The sequence below is a fragment of the Leptinotarsa decemlineata genome, unplaced genomic scaffold, assembly GCF_025532065.1.
Source record: "Leptinotarsa decemlineata unplaced genomic scaffold, Ldec_3_MD MMD2_tig00026294_RagTag_RagTag, whole genome shotgun sequence".
NCBI lineage: Eukaryota > Metazoa > Arthropoda > Insecta > Coleoptera > Chrysomelidae > Leptinotarsa > Leptinotarsa decemlineata.
The window spans coordinates 4,279,158-4,303,767 of NW_027412674.1; the positions used below are offsets into that span (position 1 = coordinate 4,279,158).

The following is a 24,610-nucleotide window of genomic DNA, read 5'->3' on the forward strand; positions in this document are numbered from 1 at the left end:
AATCCTTAACATAAAGAATCGGTATTCGTTCAGGCAATGCTAGCACCTGTTGCATCCGTCCCTTTAGGTCTATGACTGAAGAGACGGATGCAGGCAGCTATGGGAAGCAAGTCTATGACTGAACAAAAAAAGGAAAGTTGACGTTGATTTGTATATCCAACTATGAATTGAATAAAAATATTCAAAATAAACAATATGGACTCTGAATAAGTGTCAGAAAATATAGAAATTTAAATAATTGGTATATTACAATGTGAAAGTTAAAATTGACAAAAATTGTTTATTTGTGTTCAGATTGTCTTGCATGCAGCAAAATATTTCGAAAAAACTATGTGGTTCATTCTTTTGTGCCAGTGTCGAAAGTATAAAATTGTTCAGGACTAACGTGAAAAACTATTTGCTTGGTTCAAATAGAATGGATATTTGTAATTTTATTGATTCGGATGAGTTGAGTTAAAAGAATATGTTACCTATTTTGTTTAAAAAAATATGTGGTTCAAGGGGATATCAAAATAACTCAATATTCTTAATAATTTCTTTTCTCTAATAATTTTTTCATTGTATTCATCTTATCATGCTTCATAATATATGGATATAGGATTGAAATTCTGAGCTCTTGGTAGTAAATTATAAATGGGAGAAAAACTGATTTTTTATTCCTTTTTTTTTTATTCATAGAGATACATTCATTGTAATTTTTGAATAGAAACACTATGTACCTTTACATGTGTGTATGTATATGTATACATATATTCATATGTATGAATAAAACAAGTTTTAGTTATATTTAATGTATTACATACGTTTTCGGTATATCAATACATAAAGAGATCATAACATGGAATACTAGATAAATAAAACCCCACGCGCAATCGATGATTATTATGGGTAACTAGTTTATTCTACACCAACATTGTATGTACTTTTTGTATGTGTGTATTTTTTTTTCAGTGTAAAGGAATGTTAAATAACCGTTTAACGAAAATGAAGACACTTGTACCGAGTGGGCCAAATTGGAAACTTTTGAAGGGAAACTCCTGTTTTCAAATCTGATAGATGAAAACTGATATTCATGCATGACAGTCAAATTTTATGAGAAACTAAAAGGTGGAAACCGCATATCGATATCTATCATCGTTTCTGAGATTCAGCATGTTTTACGAAAATGTGCATTTTCAAAAAGTTGCTGTGACTTTTTTCCTGTCAAAAATTTCTTATTTCTAATAAAAAAATTCCAAAGCACTTTTTTACGTAGACTTCAATGATGTAAAAATTATTTTTTCAATGAGACACCCTTTATATTCTACATATTTCGATAGAGCTCAAAATCACCTTTAAAAATGTAGCCCACTTGATGTTTTGCTAGAGTCATCTTTTGAAAGCTTTAATTTTTTCTTCATTTAGAATCTGAAACGCACACTTTGATCAAGTAGGCTTTAGACGATACGGCGATAATACAAAATGCAAATCTTAACTGGTAGCTAGCTGTAAAATTTTGATTTAGGCAGGAAAGACACTCTTCAACTAGTAGTTTTTGTTCAATTTTCAAATACATTCGCAATGAAGTATGAGAATTATGAAAAATGGGATATGTTTTATCCAAACCAGGGAAAATGCAGAAGCAGCAAGCAATTTGTATCACGAGAGGTATCCAAAGAGGAAATAAGCTTTCAGAAATATTTTCGCAAGATTCTGATACAACCTAATTGATGATGGTCAATTTGAAAAGAAAAGGTCAACATTATGTGCATCAAATAGGGATAAGGAGTTGGAAGAAATAGTTGTTTGGGAGCTGTTGAAGATAATCCCAAAACTTCAACGAGAAATTTGAAACTATCAAGTGGCCTACCTAGAACTAACGTTAGGAAGATTCTGAAAATATACAAATTCAAGCCATACAGGACCAGAAGAGTTCATCAACTAAGACCATGGCTTTTTGACAGTGGTTCCTGAAAATTTGTAACCAAGTGCGTGATTTTTCGTTAAATTGCCTATGTAAGCAGTGTCTGCATTTTCAACCACTTCAATTCTCATACTCGGGCACAACAAAATCCTCATGCTATTGTGTAGCAGAGAGGTCTAGGAAGATTTGGATTCATTGTGTGGGCAGGTGATTTTAGGGGCAGAATTATCGGCCCGTTCATTTATAATGGCACTCTTACATCTCAGAGGCATCTAAACATTTCAAGGCAAAATATTGAACCCTTCGTTGATAAATTGCTACTAATGGAGCTCAGAAAAATATATTTTCAACATGACGGAGCTTCGCTGTTCAACATTGCAATTGTCACCAATTTTGTTTTGGCTGCGAATTTTGGTAATAATTAGATAGCTAACCAAGGACTCAACCGTTGGCTGGTCACCGGATCTAACGCCTATAGACTTTTACATGTGGGGAAGGTTGAAAGATCTCATTTTTAAATTGCCGATCAATTTTAGATACAAATTGAAAGCGGCAGTGATGCAAAGTTTTGCTTCTCTCACTTCTATTGAACTAATCCGGAAAATAACGTTCAGTTTCATTGAAACTTTATGTTTTAATTACTTCTGTAAAAAGGTTTCTCAACATTTGATAACTACTAATTTCTCTCTGTTTTATCAGTGCGTCGTCCGAAGCCTACTTGATCAAAGTTTGCGTTTTAAAGTCTTTACGAAAAAACCTGAAAGCTTTGTATTTTAAAGATGACTTTAGCAAAACATCAAGTGTGTTACATTTTTGGAGAGGTAGTTTTGAGCTCTATTGGAATATGCAGGAATATACAGGGTGTCTCGTTGAAAAAAAATAGTTTCCCATCAATAATCACTGATATCTCATTTGGAAAAATGAGTTTTTTACACCATTGAATTCTACATAAGAAAGTATTTTCAAAGAAACAAGAAATTTTTGACGGGAAAAAAGTTACAGCAACTTAGCAAACCCCGTTTCTTTTTCTCACAACAACAAATTAATTGACGATATTTTGATAGATGACGTCAGTGTTGCCAAATTGAATTTGAAGAAAATGGCTCCTACGGGGCCATTCTGAAAGGAAATGGTCACTTCTGTTATATTGTTGAAGAGAGAATGATATATTCTATGGAATGGTCTGAAAATATATGGGGTTCTATTTGAAATTGTCAGCTTCATTTCTGGTTGAACCGAAGTAGGTTTTCATTCATCAATCAGAAATATCAGCTCCAACTGTATCTGAACTGTGTACAAGAATCTCGTAGATACTCGGTATATGATGCGGTGTGAATTATAAATAATTTTTTTAATATTTTGTTATTTTTTATTGTTTATTGAAAAATATTTCGTTTTCTTTTTCTATATATGTCGATTTGATGACATTATAATGTTCTGAATTCTCATCGCGTTTTTTTCAAGAATGAATATTATTCAGGTTACTCAACGTTCATACAACACCACAAAAAAGACGATATTCTGAAGATGTTCATCAATGTCGAGATGAAATGCGAATAATTTTTTCACTCATACAGTTAAACGTATTTATCCTTATCGTGAGAACCAAGATCGTACGATATGAAAAAATTGAATTTGCGAGCGCAACTCCAAATAGACAGACATACAGTGAATCCGTTTTATAACCACATTAACGACCTTTTTAAGACATCATTAGATTCCTTTTACACGCGTAGACGAACAACTAAGAGGGTAACATTGATGCGGAGTAAATGTTGAAGTCTCTTCTCATTTCGACTGCTATTAAAGGCATCGGTTTTATTTTGAATTTTATTAGCGCGCGCGACGTTTATTTCAATTATGGTTGTTTTAATGTATACCACGCCAGGGAAATCAGTTAATTTACAATGTTTTATAAAGTAGGAATTTGGGACAGTTAGCTCCATTTTCCAGTTAATTTTTTTTTGAAAAAAATAGAAATCTGCAATCTTCAACTCACTGAGGACATTTACGAAATGCAACATTGCTTTATCGTTCGCAATATTATTTTATTTTGCAATAGCAATTCAGCAAATCATTGATAGTTTATTCATCTTCAAAAATAAATTTAGAAATTTGAATACAGTTTAGGAAGAAACCCCTACGTCAGTCAAATCATCTGAAAGAGCAATTCGTTCAGGCCAGTCTCAACTCCCTAGGTTAATGGACTGACACCTAGCGGAAAACAACTACTCCCGTGACTAATACCACGAAGGGCGTTAGATTATATCCGACAGGTGTCAGTGCAGGATTAGTCACTGAAGTTATTCCTGCATATGCTGTTGGCGATACAACTGCTGCAATAGATTTTCGATTATTGGAACACACTTACAGACCGGTTTCGGGCTGTTTCATCAACATAAAGTCGATGATTTCCGATAATTGAAAATCAAATTCCTTCAGAGTATCATTCATCGAACTAGGCTGAAGCGGACAACAAACAACAGGTTTGCCATTGCCTATCTGCCTGAGAACAAGGTAACCAACCGCATATCCGAAATTTTCCCAATTCCTCGTATAAGGAAAGAAAACTTTTCACATATAGTCATTGGACATACTTGAAGACTGGCTATAAATCAAATCATCTAAAATAGTCTTTCTCAAAGTGAGCGATAACGCCCTCTTGTGAGCGCTAGGCGCCTATAGGGGGGGCGGTAAAGGGCACAGAGAAAATTGGGGGGCGTTGAAGTGGTTTAGGGTGACGATGACTAATTTAAAATGTTTTTCTGCTTTCAACACAAACTTTACCGCTCCTTTACGCTTAACATTTGGAGAACATCCATTGTGACTTCGCAGAACGATTCCAGGACATTTTAAAATTGGAGATACCGGACTGGGTGTTGGATCCTTTTTCAAATGTCAACACAGAAGGATCACCCCAGCTGGAAGAAGAACTCATAGAACTGATAACGAACGAGGAAATAAAAATTAAATTCAAAAATGGATACCAAGAATTTTGGCTACTAAGGTCAATTCCGCAATTGTACCCTCGATTGTGGTCCTTCGTTCAATATGTGTGTCCATCATCATATTTGTATGAACGTGGATTTAGTGCTGTGGCAACGTTGCTTACTAAAAAGAGAAATCGGTTGCAGATTACCGAACGCGGTGACTTACGGCTGTTTTTGAATGAATTCGAGCCTGATATCAACAAACTTGTTAAAAATCATCAAAATCATCCTTCACATTGGATTAGTTTTGAAATTCAAATTGAAATGTTTGTTTTAATGACATGAATAAAAGTTTTCCTAATATTACAAAATGGTGTTTTACGTTACCCTAACCAGAAAGTTTTATTTTCACATGACACACATAATTTAATTATTAAGATAATGACTGCGATTGTGATTCTTAAGATGTAGTAAAGTAAAAAAATAGGGGGCGCTAGAAAATAATTAATTCTCGAAGTGGGCGGTATACAAAATAAGTTTGAGCACCTCTGATGTAAAAGAACAATTCCTGACGGTATCCCACGGTATGCCCATTGACTATATGTGAAAAGTCCTACGTCAGTTTTTCTTTTACATCTGAAAACTTTCCAGAACGCAATCTGAACTGTTTTCTTATCAAATTCTACATTGAACCATTTCGTCGTCTTGATTGGTTCGTTCAACATTTCATCAGGTCTTTTTTGGTACACCCTGCAATGATGAAGTCAGCTAAATATACATAGAAAGATCATAAATATATGCAACTCTGGACTGAGTGAAGTCCAAAATGTAACATTTCCAATCTATTCATTAAAAGGAGTGATTAAATAAGTTTTCTTTATGCTTTCAATTCTGGCTAAAAATTGAGATACAAAATATATGATCATTGAGTAGGATCATTTTCTTATCCCCTTTTTCTGAAATATTTTTGACCCATTCTGTCTGAGTAACAAACAGTAATCATATTCTATTTCAGGAGTATTCCTAGAAAATTTTTCCTGTTTCTTCAAATATGATTGTATCATTGCATATTACTGCAGTTTTATTCCAACACCAAACCTTCATTTTCTACACCTCGACACGTGTTTCAATCACCCAGTGATCATCTTCAAGAGGATGTATATATACAGGGTGTAACTGAATAAGTGTAAAACATTCAAGAAAGTGATTCATCATCGAAAAAAAGATAGGATCTTTCATATAAAGAAACTTCATTGGAGCATCCCTTGTTACGATACAGCCACTTAAAGGGGGTACATATAATTTGTATAAACATTTTTTTCACAAGCAATGAAAAAGTTACAATATTGAAATTAACCTGACGTTTTGTACTACCAAAAAGACACTTAGCCAGTAATTTATTTGGTTTACTCCATGGTTGAAAGGGGTGGAAAACGCAACCCCTAAAATGTATTTCTAATTGTAACTTTTTCTCTTATTTGTTTACCATTTAAAAATTCATTTCCGATAGCCTATTTCATGATAAACAAAAAATGTCTCTTGGGTTTTTTGCCCAAAATAAACCAGTTCGCAGCAAAAAATTATTTTATGAACAACTACAGAGATACATCGTCATAAATGCGAACTGGATTTATTGTTATTTTGTAGTTAGTACCTGCATTAAACGGATAAAAGGTAATAAACAAAACTAATTTATTAATAACAAAACACACAATATGTAGAAATCATAGTAAATGTTCAATTTGTCTACCTTCAGACAATACGCATGCATTTAGACGTCGGCGCATTGAGCCACGTATTCGCTCAAATATTCCTGGAGTATCTCTGATTACCCTGCACGCATCGATGATGCGGTTTCTTAAGTCCTCTACATCGCGAACAGGAGTACGATAAACCAAATCGAGAGGATTGAGATCCGGGAATCGAGCGGGCCAGTTCTGTGGTCCTCCTCGACCTATCCACTGATTTGCATATGTTTCAGTTACTTGCTGACGTGCTACTTGACTAAAATAGGTGGTAGCCCCATCATGAATAAAAAACATATCCCTTCTGACTCCAAAAAGGAGTTTCCTCCAGCAGTACTAGATGCACTTCTCTTAAACATTGAACGTATGCCCCACCATTTAATCGAGGAGGTAGAAAATGATCCCCAATTGAATCATCCCCAATAACTCCTAGCCACACGTTAAGAGAGAACTGTTCTTGATGGTTAGTTTCGACAATAGCGTGAGGGTTTTCATCAGCCCATATGTGGTAATTATGAAAATGAAAATTATGAAAAAAACTACATTCGTAAAATTCGAAATACAGTCATATGATCAAAATTTAGCTGGGAAGCAATCTTTCTAGTACTGGTAGTAGGTTGTTCTTCAATCAAATTAAGTACTGCTTCCTCAAGCTGTGGTGTTCGTACTTCACGATGGCGACCACAATCCTGCGTTCTTTTATCGAATGAACCATATTCTCGTAATCGTTGATGAAGTCGAGCAAATATTCTATGTGAAGGATGCTGCCGTTGACGATACATTTCAGCATATCTTCTAGAAGCTACTAACCCATTCCCCTGCGACAGACCGTAAACGGAATGCATATCAGCCATTTCCTCATCTGTGTAAGCCATTTTAATAACAAGTGGATTATTAAAGTAACAAATTAAGAACAGAACAAATCAAGAACACAATTAGTATTAATTCAATTTCAAAAATTTACTAACTGACAGCGTCATACCAATTTAATTGTCACTATCGCTAATAGCGACCTACTAGATAGATTAGTTTCATATTTTCGCATTCATGACGTTGTATCTCTAGTTGTTCCTAAAATAATTTTTTTGCTGTGAACTGGTTTATTTTGGGCAAAAAACCCAAGAGACATTTTTTGTTTAGAATGAAACAGGCTATCGAAAATGGGTTTTTAAATGGTAAACAAATAATGAGACAAAAAGTTACATTGGAAATGAATTTTAGGGGTTGCGTTTTCCACCCCTGACAACCATGGGGTAAGCCATCTGCAGCATCTGCTTTTTGTCCCACGTAAAGTCGTAATAATACCGTTCTCTTTTCTTCCATTCACCAACAGAATAATCATGATCATCTGTTGACAATTATCACTGTATATTTAACTCCTATTTCTCACAGTATCTTCGAATTCCAAGGCTGACTAGGATCCGAAGTATGATGCTATTCTGAAAAAAATATAAACAGTATTCAAACATGTGAAATGTAGGTACAACATTTTGTTCAAATTGAAAGGATATACTTTTTTAGGAGAGACTAATTTTTGGGAAAGAAAGTTTTTGGCCTTCTACTTCTCCATATTGATACAACAAATGTAGTACTCTTCCAAAGAAAGAAAGGAAGCAATCAATTTAAAAAATCAACTCTATGGCTGGCATTTGATCAAATAAGCGAATGAATGTTATTGACATACTGTCACCGATGACATGGGTAGATTCAACCCATTCCGTGACAAAAAGTAATTATGAACGAATTGAGTGTTTTTTTCTTATAATGTTATCCGTATTTGCTACAGTAGGACCGATGAGGCAAGTCTTTTACGGCGAAACATCTAATGTATATTAGTGGGGATCACAGTGTTTCATGTAGGAATCCTGTGAATGTTATCTGATTCGATTACATTGCGAATGTTTGGAATACAAACGAAATGGAGAAAAGTGTTTCCAATTCAGCGTGCATATGAAAGTATTTGTTTCGAAAGTATTTTTTTTCGTGTACTTAATTCAATGTTTATATGAAAATAGCGAAAGGGCTTTTTCTTCCAGTTTGTGTTTTAAGTTAGTGAGAGTTAATTTTTGTAATTGATTTCCGTTCTTCCATTCTTTGGAAGGTTCCCACATTTTTTGTAACAAGATGAAGAAATAGAAGGCCAAAAACTATCTTTCCCAAAGTATGAGATTGAACACTTTTGTAATGTGTGGAGATGAAAAGGTTATGTTACATAATATAGATTTTTTATGAAAAAATATTGTATATATCAAAGTACATAATTGGAAGACAAATTATTGATAACATGTTTGTTACAGCGAAGTAAACGATTCCAAAATCCACGTCTTTGAGAAGAATGGCCTTTTTGATATAAAGGCTACAGCTGAAATCCCTTTCCTAGAAGCGCCTGAAGAATTTTCGTGCGAATTACATATCCCCCAAGCTAACTATACCGTCAGAAAAGAAGCTGTGTACTATCCAGGTAAAGTTTTCATATTATATTCAATGCACAATACAAGGTCGGCTATTACTGTAGAAATTCTTCTACAGTGGAATGCTCCCCTTAAATATACTCCCCTTCCCACGCCACACACCTTTCCATACGTTTTTTCTATTGATCGAAGCAGTGCTGGAAGTCTTCTTTGGTGAGGGCCTTTAAGATCTGCCGTTTTTTACTTTACCGCTTCTATCGACTCAAATCGAGTCCTTTTCGAAGCAGATTTTATCTTCAGAAACAAAAAAAGGCACACGGTGCCAAACTTGGCGAGTACGGCGCGCGTACGAGCACTGGACTCCGTTTATCGGCCAAATACCGCTTCACATCGCGTTATGGGCAGGTATTTTGTCCTGGTGCTGAATCCATGAGTTTTTCTTCCACAACTCGAGCCGTTTCTTACGAACTCATTCTCGCAGTGTTGCCAAATCTGACAAACAAAACGTCTGGTTGGTAGTCTGACCCTCTGGAACCCATTCAGTCATCACCATACAGTTATTTTTTCCTTAGTACAAAACACAAGCACTACAGGAAAATCCTTAAGGCGCTCTCAGAGCGGTGCCTGTGCGAAAGTAGCGATCAACATTGGATTTGAATCGCTGGAGATTAAATTCATTTGGGAAAACGTTCTCAGGAAGTTTATTCCACATAAACGCAGTTCTCCAGATGAAAAAGTGGAGTTCAAACAGTGGAGTTCGAGATGTACTGAGTTGAACCCCAAAACGATGATCAGCCACAGTCTGTCGCGTATTTCTGATATGTACCGCTCTTGGTGTAAACAAATGTGCCAAGTCACTTGAACAACTCCCGTGAAAGTATACATGAAAGAGAGACAAATCTCCATCCCTTCTCCGATGTTCTAAGCTATCAAAATTGCACGTGATGTTCGTCTCTCCAATCAGGCGGATGGCTCTTTCCTGGATGGAATCCAGCAACTTCAGGGTATGTTTTGGGGCAGAGCTCCATACATGAGAACAATACTCCAGAGAAGGTCTGATCTGAGCTTTATAAAGCATCAAAAGTTTCTGAGGTGTGTATAGTTTTCTGGTTAGGAATAATATTCCAAGCTTTTGAGAAACAGCCATTGCAATTCCAGCGATATGATTGTGCCAAGCCAGATTGGTTAATAATAATAATAATAATAATAATAATAATAATACATTTATTATTTACCAATACATATAGTAATACACAAAATAACTTTACAAAAAAAGTATAAAATGCAGGTAAATAAAAGGAGAGCAGTTAGACTCTGCATCCAATTCTTCCACAGTCCCCTTGAGAAGCCAATAAATACATATACACGATAAGAAATGTAAACTATACATTTTCGAACTTTAATCAAATATTTTGTTATCCAACTATGGTTGTTGAGTAGGATTTCATAAAACATAATCAAAAGGTACAGGCAACAAACTATTGTCGACTAAATAGAAACATTTATACCTAAATCTAAATGCATCATAAGACAACGAAAAGTTAGGTACGTCCAGAAAAATGTCCAGAAAAACGATCAACATTGCCTTGAATTTTGATTTGGACATCCTTGCTCTCTCGGCCCTCACTGAAGCGCTTACAGCACTCAAAAACACGCGTACGAGATAGAGAATTGTCTCCATTGGCCTATTGCAACAATTTATAGTAATCAGTCGGATTTTTTTCAATTTAACGAGAAATCTATGATACGTTGCTCCTGTTTTTCGTCACACATGGTTTTCGGCACGAGAAAAAAAAACACGTTCTTTTCAAACCGCTACTGCGCAAATACTATGATGACAGTGACGGAAACGAGTTTTGGTACGTAAATACAGAAGATTTCCAGATACCCAACGCACTACTTGTTTTTCCCCACCCCTCTAGAGCGCCCTCTACGCGCGCAGTTTCATTATTTAATAATAATCCAGTCATTTTAGGTTTTTTAAACCTCAATCTGCGGAAAAATTCCTACTGAGCTGAATTTTGGTAAACATCTTCATTATGGCGTTTTAATGGAGATGTGAAAAATTGACATCGATATCGTGCCAGCTAAAAAACTTATAAGGGTTAAAAGTTCACGAAAATCAGTTTTTCACGAATATCTCGTGACCTATAGCTCGGAGGTCAATAGAGATCATTATAAAAATTATTCCCCAAACGATTATCTACAAAAAATGTTAATTACATTTTTCTGTAAAGTCAACCGTTTTCGGACTAGAGCGTTGAGAAAGCGAGTAGAATGCACTCAAATAGGGTATTGTATACCGTACATATATAAGGCGTCAACTGTAGGTATTGCTTTTTATCAATGTATTTGAATTTCCTTAAAACATCTAAGTTCTACTCGGGCACTTTGAGACCAATATACTCATGTTGTAGAGGTTTCGTAGCCAATTAATTATCAATTATTTTGTGATAATGCAACACACATAATTGATGGTGGATTTCTTATGCATCGTGTTGTATGGCAAAAAAATGATACATTCAATATTATCATTAAAAAATATATTAATTATTCATCAAACAATTTTGGTCAAAATACTGTTGTCATTTTTGATGGTTAGTCCGATATCAGTAAAAATATCAAAGCGATGGAACAACTAAGACGTACCGCAGCCGTTTCTACATCTTGTGAAGTGCACTTCAGTGAATCGATGGAAGTTTCTATCAGTCATTTTTATCTAATCGATTTAACAAAAAAATTAATTGAAATGCTCATTGAGAATTTCGAAACAGTTGGTATTTCTACAGGACAATCACGTGATGATGCTGACATCTTAATAGTTGAAACAGCAATTGAAAAATCAATAAATAATACTACAATTATCGTTGGCAAAGACATAGATCTATTGGTACTTCTCATAGCACGCGCACAAATACTTGATGAACCTACATTCATTTTTTCAAACAGGAAAAAACAATGTTGAAACAGAAATATACTCGACTGAGAGCCTCAATAAGTATCCACACTGCGAGAAAAATATTCTGTTTCTACATGCTATGGCCGGATGTGACACAACTACAACACTTTTTGGGAAAGGAAAAATTAAAGTCATGAAGATGTTTGAAAAAAGACCCGATTTACACAATTCTGCAGAAATATTTCAAAAAGAAAATTGCGCTCGAGATGTCCTTGTCAATGCTGAAATACATTTTCTACTAGCAATGTACGATGCTCCAAAATCAGAAAATTCAATTGACAATTACAGATACTGCAGCTTTGCTAAACTAACAAGACAAAGCACAGCTGTGAAATTTCAATTATTACCACCCATTTCTTCAGCAGCTTAACAGCATATCTATCGAGTCTATTATCAAATACAAACCTGGCTAGGAAAAGAAATTCATTCAGAACAGTGGGGTTGGGAGTTGAAAAATAATATATTACAACCAATAACAACTTTATTGCCACCAGCACCCGATGATCTACTAAACACAATCTTTTGTAATTGTACAAATGGTTGTGGCGGCAAATGTGGATGTAAAAAAATTAGATTGAGATGTTCTAAAGCTTGTGGACATTGTCGTGGTCAGTCATGCTTAAACGCAGAGTCCACTAGTGAAGAAAATGATGAAGATGTTGATTTTACAATGTACAAATGAAAAATTATTGAGCAAGAAATAAAAAAAACCTTTTATTACAGTTACTAGATTATGCCTACGGGGGAAACCATGTGAAAAAATGCGCCTTGCATTCTACTTTAAAGGTGGTGCGGAAACGAGTGCATCATCATAATGACGTTATTTTTTACAACTCTGCTGTCCTCCCCTTCCTTTACATCACTCCCAAACTGTCAGATTACTGGAATATACACTTTTTATCTTACCTTAATCTGACGCGCTCGAGAATTTCGTATGATCTTTTTTTTTACTTATCTGATCCTTCATCCTTCACGGGCGGCCTTATATATGGGGCTCATATTCGGTGGAGGTACTTAACCGAGTCCAAGGTATCCCCCTGTAAATTAATCTGCCGCGCTTTAGTAAATCCCGAAATCCCCGGTATATTCAGTGTTGCCCTGCAAACATTCAAATCAAATTATGGTAAGATTTTGGTAGGTGGTAGAAAATCACATCGGTTCTTTCAAAGCCTGGCTCTTTCATACACACTCTCCCCTAGCCCATGAAATTTGAATTTTCAGAACAGTCCACGTATATGTGATGAAAAGCAACACTTGTGAAAATACTTAATTACATTAAACGACATCTGTTTAAATATTCTGAATTGATTTCCATCATCGCATTCCTAACTATTAATTCCATTTTGGGAACTGTTTTGATATGAGATATTTGCGAATATAATGAATAATGAAAATAAAAATAATATTTACTGAACATTCACATAACGTTAATTGAAAAGTGTTTTAACTGGTTGAATTCATCAACTATTATAGAATAATTCGAAATCATATTTTATCAAAAAATATTCTACAAGGAATAACTAACAAATGTACTTCCGTTTTTAAGTCCCCAACTATGTTTTGTGTTCTGGATTTCAGGTAATTGTGCAATTGTACATAATTGTACAATTGCACAATTACCTGAAACCTGAAACCTTTGTTTATATGTTCGTTTCGTGAAAACTCAAAAATATTTTTGTTGGTTGTTTCATAACATTCTCATCATACAAAGTAAAATTCATCAGTCTGAGTCTTACTGTCAGATGCTGCTTCTTGATGTTGATATGGATAGCTAGAAGAATTATGAATGATTATGTCCGTGTGGACTGGTTAACGAAAAACTGAATATTCGTATTTATTCTCTCTACATTTACCAAGGACAGCCAAGAAAATGGTTCGAAAAATTTTGTTGACTGGCCATATGGAATAGTCATTTTATTGAATCAACATTCGAATGAAATTTGAAAAGCGTGAGATATTTCAAGCAGCAGTGGAAATGGATAATTCTAGACATTCCAACCAGAACTGAATATTCTGAGATATATTTCATCAGTTTGGACTCCCATTGACTAATATGATATAAATTGATTTGAAATCCCTGAAAAAAATCTGTAAAAATATTAAAAAGATTAACCGAAAAAATAACAATGTTATTAAACAAAAAACTTAAATCACAATGAAATAACATACAAGCAACAATAAAAAATAAATAATGAAATATTAATCCAAGCTAAAAAATTTAAAGTATTATTAACAAAAAATCAATAATAAAAATTAAAAGATTCCAAACCATGTTACGTGTGACGTTTCGATTGTTAGTATTCACAATAGTCTTCGGGTGATAACTGGACTTATTCCTTCAAAGTTATCACCCGAAGACTATTGTGAATGTTAACAATCGAAACGTCGTGACGTAACTTGGTTTGGACTCTTTCGATTCTGAGATGTTCATCAACTAATCGAATGAAAGAAGGGGAAAATGAATATTATCAACAACGAAATTGCTAAGTTATTGAGTATATTCAACTCTCCACTACGACCCACGAGAGTTCATTTTGACTAAGACCCATTCAATCTCAACCGAAAGAATCCAGTTTCTTAACGAAGTTGATCACTTATTCGTTGAATGATATCACGGTCAGCTGACAGGAGTGAGACTCTGCCAAATGCTGAAAACCTGATCCACAGGTTATGTGTCTGTTCCCATGGCCTAAAATTTCAGTATGAAGAATAGTCCATTCCAAGGTTGACAAACTCTAGTACCTTTTTCTTATTCTAGTAAGAACTCTCCACCACAACCCACGAGAGTTCATTTTGACTAAGACCCATTCAATCTCAACCGAAAGAATTCAGTTTCTTAACGAAGTTGATCACTTATTTGTTGAATGATTTCACAGGTCAGCTGGCAGAAGTGAGACTCTGCCAAATGCTGAAAACCTGATCCACAGGTTATGTGTCTGTTTCCATGGCCTAAAATTTCAGTATGAAGAATAGTCCATTCTCTGTTATTCCACCAAAATATGTTAATGTTACAAATTTCTCGATTTCTGATTGTTTGATGTAGGGGTATATTATTCTGTACGTAAACTTGAGGTTTTCAAACTAACTTCTGAATTTTGTCTGCGTTGGAACCATCCTACCTCTACAATTATCTTAATTTTGTTAGCAGACAAAGGTAACGAGAATGCTCCGTGAAATATTGAATTGTAGGATGCTAATTTATGAACGTCGGGATGGAAAGAATTCCTTGGGATTGTAATGTCTGTTCAGATTGGTTTCCTGAACACATTGAACTAAAATTCATTACGAATGTGTGTAATGATTAGTTCTAATAAATCAATCTGTTTTTCATCTCTGTTACGAGTGCATCTATTAAGATCTTTCATAAATGTTATAAATTGATTCAGCTCTCGTGTAGTACCTCTGAAACAGGCGAGAATATTGTCTACATATCTAAACCAAAAATGAATATGTTTTAACCCAGATCGGAATTTATTATAGTGGTATCCAAGGGGTTCATAAATATGTCTTCTAAAAAGGGACTTGAGGGGTGAATCCATTGGTGAACCTCAATCCTGTTTCAATAAAAATGTTTATAAACATTGCTATTTTTTTCTATTGATGAAACTGCTCATAGCACGTGATGTCAATAACAACACCTTCCTTTCCATTTCAGAACTTCACAAGCCGACAACTTTATGAGACTACAATTTGGCGCCAAATTGTGAGATCTGGTGTTGCCAATTTTCAGGAAATATAATCATGCAGGAATGATATTCGATGTATATAATAATTAAAGTTCAATTGAAATCCGAGATCAAAAGATTACATTTGTTATTTTATCAAAATTTTTAAATTCCAAATGAAGTTCGGACCCTTTTTATCCTATCAATCCTATTGACCCCTTTTCACAGTAGTTAACTATATATTTTTAATGAAGAAAAGAGAATTGAAACTTGCTATGTTTTTTACCACTTTATTTGTAACTAACGTTACTGCAGTTTCGTCCTCTATAAGTCACTTTCAATGGTTTATCACATAAGCCCTCATATAGCACCCCTGTAGGTAATAATAGAGATATTTGGCTTGATTGAGTACCTGAATGCACAATTTACAATGCGGATGTGCTAATTTGAAAACCAGTGAGTAAACTAAATCAATTTGATCATTTAACAGGTTGCACCCACAATGTTTATGCTCGTGAATTTCAACGGATTCTAATTAATTGAGTTTGCAACGGAATCAGAGAAACGGAGAATTACCAACATGAACCCCTCTTGCCCTTAACTATATGGCCTGATAAAAACACATAAAGAGGATAACCCATAAGACCGGTAGTTTCGTATATAAGTAGTCCGGTAAGAGAATTAGAAATACGTCTTAACAAGTTGTTTAAAAATATTACCAATTTCATCTCACAGCATTAAAAATTCACTGACTTCAGTAGAAAACATAGGAAACCAAACAACGCCACATAATTCAATTCTAGTTTCATTCGATGTGAAGAGTATGTTCTCCAACATACCGTACACCGAGTGTAAGACATATTAGATCAAGCCAAAGTAGACCATATCACTTCCTTTGAAGTTTCAACAGCTTATGATGTGTGCCTAAATACCTACAGAGCTACCTACAGTTCAACAACAACTTTTATAAACAGAATTCAGGTTTACCAATGGGCTCACCCCTTAGTCAACTTTTAGCAGACATAGTTATGAACAACTTGGAGACCACTATAGTCAATTACGACCTGGGTAAAAAACATATTCATTTTTGGTACAGATATGCGGTACTACACGACAGCTGAACCCATTTATGACATTCATGAATAATCTCAATAGCAACATTCAGTTCATACTCGAAACAGAGAGAGAGAAACAGATAAATTCCTTAGACCTGACCATTACACACAATCAGAATAAATTTGAGTTCAATGTTTTCAAAAAACCTAGCTATACAAACAATACCATCCCAAGCGATTCTTTCCATCCAGATAGTCAATAATTAGCAGCCTACAATTCAATATTGCACACAGCATTCTCACTGCCTTTGTCTGCTAACAATCTAGCTAGGAAAATTAATATAATTACACAGACAGGTTATAATAATGGTTTCAACGCAGATACTATACAGAAGTTGGTCAGAAATTAAAACCGTAAATTCACTTACTGATTAATATACCCTCAGGTCAAACAACCAGAAATCAAGAAATGGGTAACTCTAACATATTGGAATAAGAACAGAGATAATTGCAGGTTTCTTCATATAAAACAATGTGGAAGTGGCATTCAGACCACATGCCAGGTTATCTGATTTCCTTTTCAATACGAAAGATATGGTGGACAAGTTGGAGAAATCTGGAGTTTATAAGTTCAAGTGTCCGGAGTGTAATGGTGTTTATGTGGGACAATGCGGTCGAAATTTTCAAAAACGATATGCTGAACATGAAAGGTCCTTCAGACTAGAAAAAATGATTCGACGTTTTCAAACCATTCCTTGGCATGCAACCCGAATCTAAACGATACGGAAATTTTGCACTATGCAAGAAAGGGTAACAAACTCAATTATTCAGAATCTTTGGAAATTCACGAACATAAACATTGCGGGGGCAACCGGCTTACTCACCGGTTCTCAAATTGGCACATCCGCATTGTAAATTGTAAATTCAGGTACCCAATCAAACCAAGTACCTCTATAATGTAGGTAGGTAATAATAATTATTACCTACGGGGGAGGTATATAAGGGCTATGTAATAAACCATTGTTAGTTCAATGTATAAGTTTTAAAATGTCCTTAAAGGACGAAACTGCACTAACGTTAGTTACAAATAAAAGTGGTAAAAAACATAGAAAGTTTCAATTCAATTCATTATAGTTTCCTACCACGTAGTAACGGCTACATCCATCAATTTATTGTATATTTTTACCTGATCAGTTGTACTATTCAGCACTAATTTCTAATCATATCATTTTCTAATTCCGATAATACGCCCAACAGCTCTTCAGTCAAACCGTATAGCATTAACACAAAACCCACACTCTGGGGAAATATGGATACTCAAAGTGCCTGAAAACAATTTAAATTATACAAAGCTCAACGGTAATATTATGCAGTGGTGCATCATCTGGTTCGAATGTTCTAAACACATTAGGTAACTATTTATTGTTCCTATTATGCATTTAATCTAACAGTCCATGGAAGATTTAATAGGCCAATAATTTCCTTGTTGGATGTTCACTGACCCGTGTGATGATTCTATCGAAACACGCGAGTGGAAAGCATGTTCTACACTCTGTAAGGGTAAATCATCTCATCTCATACTGGTTATGATTAGTGGCGATTACAATTGAATTCGGTACGGAAGTGAACCTTGTTTTTAATTTATAATTATTATTAATTAATGAAAATATATCAATTTGTTCCATCTTAGGAGGAAAAAATTATATACTGTTGATAATAAACAGGAAGTCTACCAAATAAATGGGGCAGTTATGTGGAACGATTAAAATTATTTCTTGCAGCGAACTCGATCACAAATGAAGAATAGTAACATGCAGATTTCCCCGCTTTCTATTTCATTTGCTTTCGATATTAATAATTAATTCATTTCATTATGTCAGTGAAATTTTTTCATATTATTTGATGACGCCGATAGAGATCGTTCTGCTTTTTTCGCGATGACAATTCGTATAAACATTCATACGGGTAGTTAATTTGATCCCGTTTCATTAGAGAAATAGACACTATTTTATAGTGTCGTATTGCAAAGGTTGCCTTGCCATATTTTTTGTTTTTAAAAGCAATGAAGTTTTTGTTTCGAGTTTTAATCAGTTCTCACTCAGATGTGAGAATCAGAAATTTCACTGGAATCTGTACAACATCTACATATTAGCTGTGTTCACTATGTTTGTCATATTGACAAAAACGAAACTATATATATATATATATATATATATATATATATATATATATATATATATATATATATATCATCTGTATCAAAAGAAAGTGGTGTTGGTTACACTATTCATAACATAAGAACGGATGAACCGATTTGGCTAAAAATTGGTGGAGAGGTAGCTTAGAACAAGGAGAGGGACATAGGATACTTTTTATCCTGTTCGACCGCGTTTCCGTGAATTCACCAAGAAGTCACTATAAAACTTAGACAAGAGAAGCTATAAAAAGTGGTATGGCAAAAACGCATCTGACACGGAATAACAAAAAAGGTAAATGACAGCTAAACGTAATTTTGTCAATAGTTGAGTATGGTGAAAAATTTGACAATTATAAACACTATAACTCAAGAACGAATGAACCGATTTGGCTGAAAATTGATGAAGAGGTAGCTTAGAACAAGGAGAGGGACATAGGATACTTTTTATCCCGTTTGACCGCGTTTCCGTGAAGTCACCAAGAAGTCTCTATAAAACGTGGTATAGCAAAAACGCATCTAAGATGGAATAACAAAAAAAGGTGAATGACAGCTAAACATGATTTTGTCAATGGTTAAAAAGATTTCTCTGAGCAATTGCCGACTATCGGCAATGGTCGAGTACCGGATGATATCATTGGAACAATGTATTCATTCAAATCAATTGACTGTGTAACAAATGAAGATGAAGCCACCAACTATCCAATTGAATTTTTAAACACCTTGGATGTGCCTGGGTTACCACCGTACAATTTACGCCTGAAGGTTGACTCCGTAGTAATCATGCTTCGAAACATAAAACCACCAAAAATTTGCAACGGTACACGTTTGGTGGCGAGTAAATTTATGAACAATGTGATTTACGCGACGATACTCAAAGGAAAATTCGAAGGTGAGGAAGTTCTCATTCTGAGGATCCCGGTGCACCCAACCGATATGCCGTTTGATTTTGAAAGACTTCGATTTCCAATTCTTCTTGGATTCGCCATGACCATTAACGAATCACAAGGCCACTCCTTGAAAGTTTGTGGTCTGAATCTGGAAAATCAATGTTTTTCACATGGTCAACTATTTGTGGCATGTTCACGGGTCGTAAGACCATCTGCGTTGTTTATACTTGCGCCTGATAATAAAACAAAAAATGTCGTGTATCACAAGGTGCTTAACTGAAGAATGCAACCTAATAAAGACTAATTGATATACTTGATTAATGAAAAAATTAAATTGATAAAATCAAAAATGTGCTTTTTTATTGCCTCTAAGGCGGAACGAAGTTCGTAGGGTCAGCTAGTAGTATAATAATAACCAAGAACAATTATTGTGAAAATGACTGTCATAAGTCAAAGTCATAGCCAACTAGAAAAGCACATACCGTGCGTCCTCGCACGCATCAACTTGTAACATTCTACAAGTATATTTGATTCTACCAGGAGCGGTTTATATCAGAAAAACGCGACGGACTGTGGTTCGAACTTCTTTCCCCAAGAAATGTTTTATTTGAAGGACTGCGTTTATGTGGGAGAAAGTATTTCCAAATGGATTCAATGTCAAGCGATTCAAATCCAAAGTGAACCGCTACTTTCGCACAGGCATCGCTCTTAAAGTGTCTCAAGGAGTTTGCTCTAGCGCTTGTGTTTTGTGTTAACAAAAAATACATGGAAAATTTTTTTTTCAAATAAATATGATCTTTTTTTTTCTTATAAAATAGCGACTTTTGTTGAAATTAGATCCATGGAGTCTTTCGATTTCTACAAGTTTTGCTGGTTTTGGTAGATTTGTGTCAAGTAGATATATAAATATGAACAACTTTCTCAAAGACATCAAAATGCCAGTGAAGGCCAACCTTAATGCAGATGACCTAGTCTTGTACGCTAGTGGAAAAAATACCAAAACAATATGCAACCTTCTACAGCAAGCAATAAGCAGCTCACAAACATGGTCCCGACACTTAGGATTCTGCTTTTCTTCTAGCAAATCTAAAGGTATGATCTTTTCAAAACGAACTGATGACAGCATTCCAGTCCTCACTCTGAACGGGAAGCAGTTGAGTTTCACTGATAGTATTGAATTTTTTGGTCTGATTTTTGATAACAAAATTAAGTGGGATCATCAAATGGAAGGTCTTGCACGAATGGTCTCAATTTAATGAGGGTTCTAGCCAATACTTACAGAAAATACAATTTTGTTGAACCTCTATCGAACCTTAGTATGACCAAAACTAGAGTATGGATCCATAGTCTTTTCAACAGCAAAGAAATCTGTTCTGAAAGCGATTGACGTCATTCATCATACAACCATTAGAATTGCTATGGGGGTATTTTGTACCAGTCCGGTAGAGAGCCTATTTGTAGAAGCAGGAGAACAACCCCTCGAGCTCCGTTGCCAATACCTAACATTGAAGTATGCTGCCAGAATATCAGCCAATACATACAATCCTATATATCAAAATACCTCCTCAAACCGATAGGCACGCATTTTCCCACAAAACAAAGCCATACCCACACCACTATATGCCCAAATTAATAAAATCTTTACTGCCTCATTCAACTTCCGTAACACCTATCCTATTAACATCCAAATTCCACCTCCCTGGACGATTGATCTTTTCAAGTGCAATATTCAATTGATCGCTCTTTCGAAGCATAGTACACCGTTAGCTGTTATACAGAAATCATTCTCAGAGTTAGTCGCCTCAAAATACCAATCTTTCAACCAAATGTATACAGAGGCTTCCAAAACAAATGATGGGGTTGGTGCAGCAGTTATAACGAACACGACAAATTATACTGACCGCCTACCACCTACTTCCAGTATCTCCACAGCTGAACTTCACGCCATTAAAACTGCTCTAGCACACTGCAATAGAACCGAAGGCAACTCCGTGATATTCACGGACTCGCTTAGTTCAATACAAAGACTTCAACAACTATACCCCAAAAATACCATTCTTCTTCGAATCAAAAGATAACTTGTAGAAGTAACCAACAACAAAAAAAGAGTGAGAATAGTCTGGGTACCATCTCACGCAGGCATTAAAGGCAACGAAATCGCTGACGCAGAAGCTAAAGCTTCCATTACATATCCAGGAACATATCAAAACTCTCAGGTTCCACACGAAGATCTATAAGCGACATGAAAAAAATTATATTCAAACGATGGAAAGAACGGTGGAGCTTCTTAACCCCCAATGAACTCAGAGATATCAATCCAAACCTAGTTATTAACAACTACCGCCCTCTCAGTCGTAGACATCAAGTAATTCTCACCCGACTACGTGGCTACACCTGGTATACTCACCTACATCTAATCAAGAAAGAAACACCCAGATCAACTGCAACGTTGATCTATGTGTTAAGCACATTATCATGGAATGTCCCAGCTACCAGCTACCTAGATATCAAGAATATAGACTCACTGTTGTGTTTTTTGAAATGTATCAACATTTCTGATATGATAAAGAATATAAAACACCTTATTGTCCCACCGCTAATAACCTAGCTGGTTGATGCGGTATAAATGAAATGAAAAAAAATATATGAATGGAGATTTTGTTCATGATACCCGAAGTATCTGTTCATAGCCTTCGATACTTCGCGAATGTTTACATATTTGAGAACAGTTTCCTGATTTATAACTGATGTCGAATTTATATTGTTTGCCTGACGTGCCAAAACTTGACTTTCTGCGTGAAATTTATTACTAAAAGATTACATACGGTTTGAAAACCGTTTGTACTGATAATATTAGTTATATGTTTTGTTCAAGACCGTTTTTATGTATTATGAAGAGATTATAAAAATTAGTATAGGTGAATCGTTGTAAAATCATAATTTTTTGACTATTTTCAGTTTTGTAGCATTTCACTGAAATAGTCAGGTAATAGAATAGAAGGGTAGAGTTTTATTTTTCAATGTATTACAATAAAAATAAAAAAACAAGTAAACAGTAAACAGTTTCAATTGAAAGAGAAGTCTGAAGTTTTTCTCGAGTGATAAAATTTATATCTTTCGGTGAAATTTGATAAACTTGGTTTGAAATTGTCCGTCTATGATTGTATTGAATTTTCGTAACTCTTACTTTCTGATTCACTAGGAAGGCACAGATCTTGTATCTATATCTATATTAATATATATCTGAAAGTTTGCGAGGATGGATGTATGTATGTCTGTATTTTTTTCTTTTCCAATTGATTCGACCGTTACTTGACGGAGATCCATAGTAATTTAAGAAACTACATTTCACGATTTGATCTTCACAAACTTTATTTGAAAAATATATATCTCATCTTTCGCTAACACAGTAACTTCATCAAGTGATTGAATACTTCAAGTTGCTTCTTACAGTAATATTTATATACTACAGGTAACCATGATTGAGACTACCTCAAAAAAAAAAAAACTAAACCTCTACCTAAAGTACCCCTTTAATTATGATCACCTGAAGCATATTACCGCACATCTACATCAATAATAATTCTTTCTCGGTTTCTAAGAAAACAAGTTCAATAATGGTGATATATTTCAAATCCAGTCGGTCATTCATTAGATTGTTTGAAGTTTTAAGTTTATTAATTTCCATCGCTTCCAAATGAATCAGTTTCAAACCTTTATTTTCTATGTGCAAAATTTCGAACTCTTCGTTGAAGAAATGATTTTCTTCTAGAAGATCATTTGACTATGTTGAATCTGTTTTTTCATTTACATAGCTCATTTGATGCTCCTGGATTCGATTCCTGAATGTTCTGCCAGTTTGACGAATATGTACTTCAGGACATGTTCTACACTTTAATTTATATACTCCTGATTTCTCAAATTTGAATGTTTTGCCTATATTATTTTTAAATAACTTTCCCAACGGAATTGGAATTAGCCGCGGTGGTAGTGCGCCCGATTCACGATCGGATTCCTGCCTCGACCAGATATTCTTCTCGAGAGAATTTATCTGGTTGAAGCTGGGATGATTCTGCAACCGTGTTAGGAATCACACGTTAAAAGGTAAGACCTCGTTAGTCCTTAGCTCGCACAAGTTTCTCAACTTCTGAGAGTTGTCGTTCGTATGGGGGGTGACAGCTGATTAACGGAAAAACAGACTTTAAACCAATTTTTTTTAACGTATCACTTGTTCGATATGCAATTTCAATATCTCGTTTCCTCAAAAATGAAGGCACTTTTTCCTTTGTTTGTTCAAAATATGTTGAAGTTCTTCAATTTTGATAATCTATTTTCCTATTGATAAGATAGATAATCAAAATTATAGAGCTTACACGTATTTGGACAAACAACGGAAAAAGTGCCTTCACAAGTTATACGCTGAGAAAGTTAGTTAAAAATAATAAAGTCAAAACTTCCAAATTCGAGAAATCAGGAGTAAATGAATTAAAGTGTGAAACGTGTGCCAAGGTATATATTGGTCAAACTGGCAGAACATTTAGGAATGGAATCCAGGAACATCATATGTGCTATGTAAATAAGAAATCAAATTCAACATATTCAAACCATCTTCTAGAAGAAAATCATATCTTCAACGAAGAGTTCGAAATCATGTATAATAAAGTTTGAAACTGAATCATTTGAAAGCAATGGAAATTAATAAACTGAAAAATTCAAACATTCTAATGATTGACCAATTGGATTTGAATAGATCACCATTATTGAACTCGTTTTCTTAAAAACCGAGGAAGAATTATTATTGATCTAGATGTGAGGTAATATGCTTCAGGTGAATATAATTGAAGAGGTACCTTAGGTA

The 24,610-nt window shown here is 34.8% G+C and overlaps 1 protein-coding gene across 1 annotated transcript in view; it reads left to right on the plus strand.

The window, feature by feature from the left end:
• LOC111511978 (CD276 antigen homolog) overlaps nt 1-24,610 on the plus strand; it is a 179,731-nt gene that overhangs the window by 126,432 nt on the left and 28,689 nt on the right. Inside the window, exon 5 of the mRNA XM_074180194.1 lies at nt 8,876-9,039. Coding sequence (XP_074036295.1) covers nt 8,876-9,039 — 164 coding nt within the window. The remainder of the gene's footprint in view (nt 1-8,875; nt 9,040-24,610) is intronic.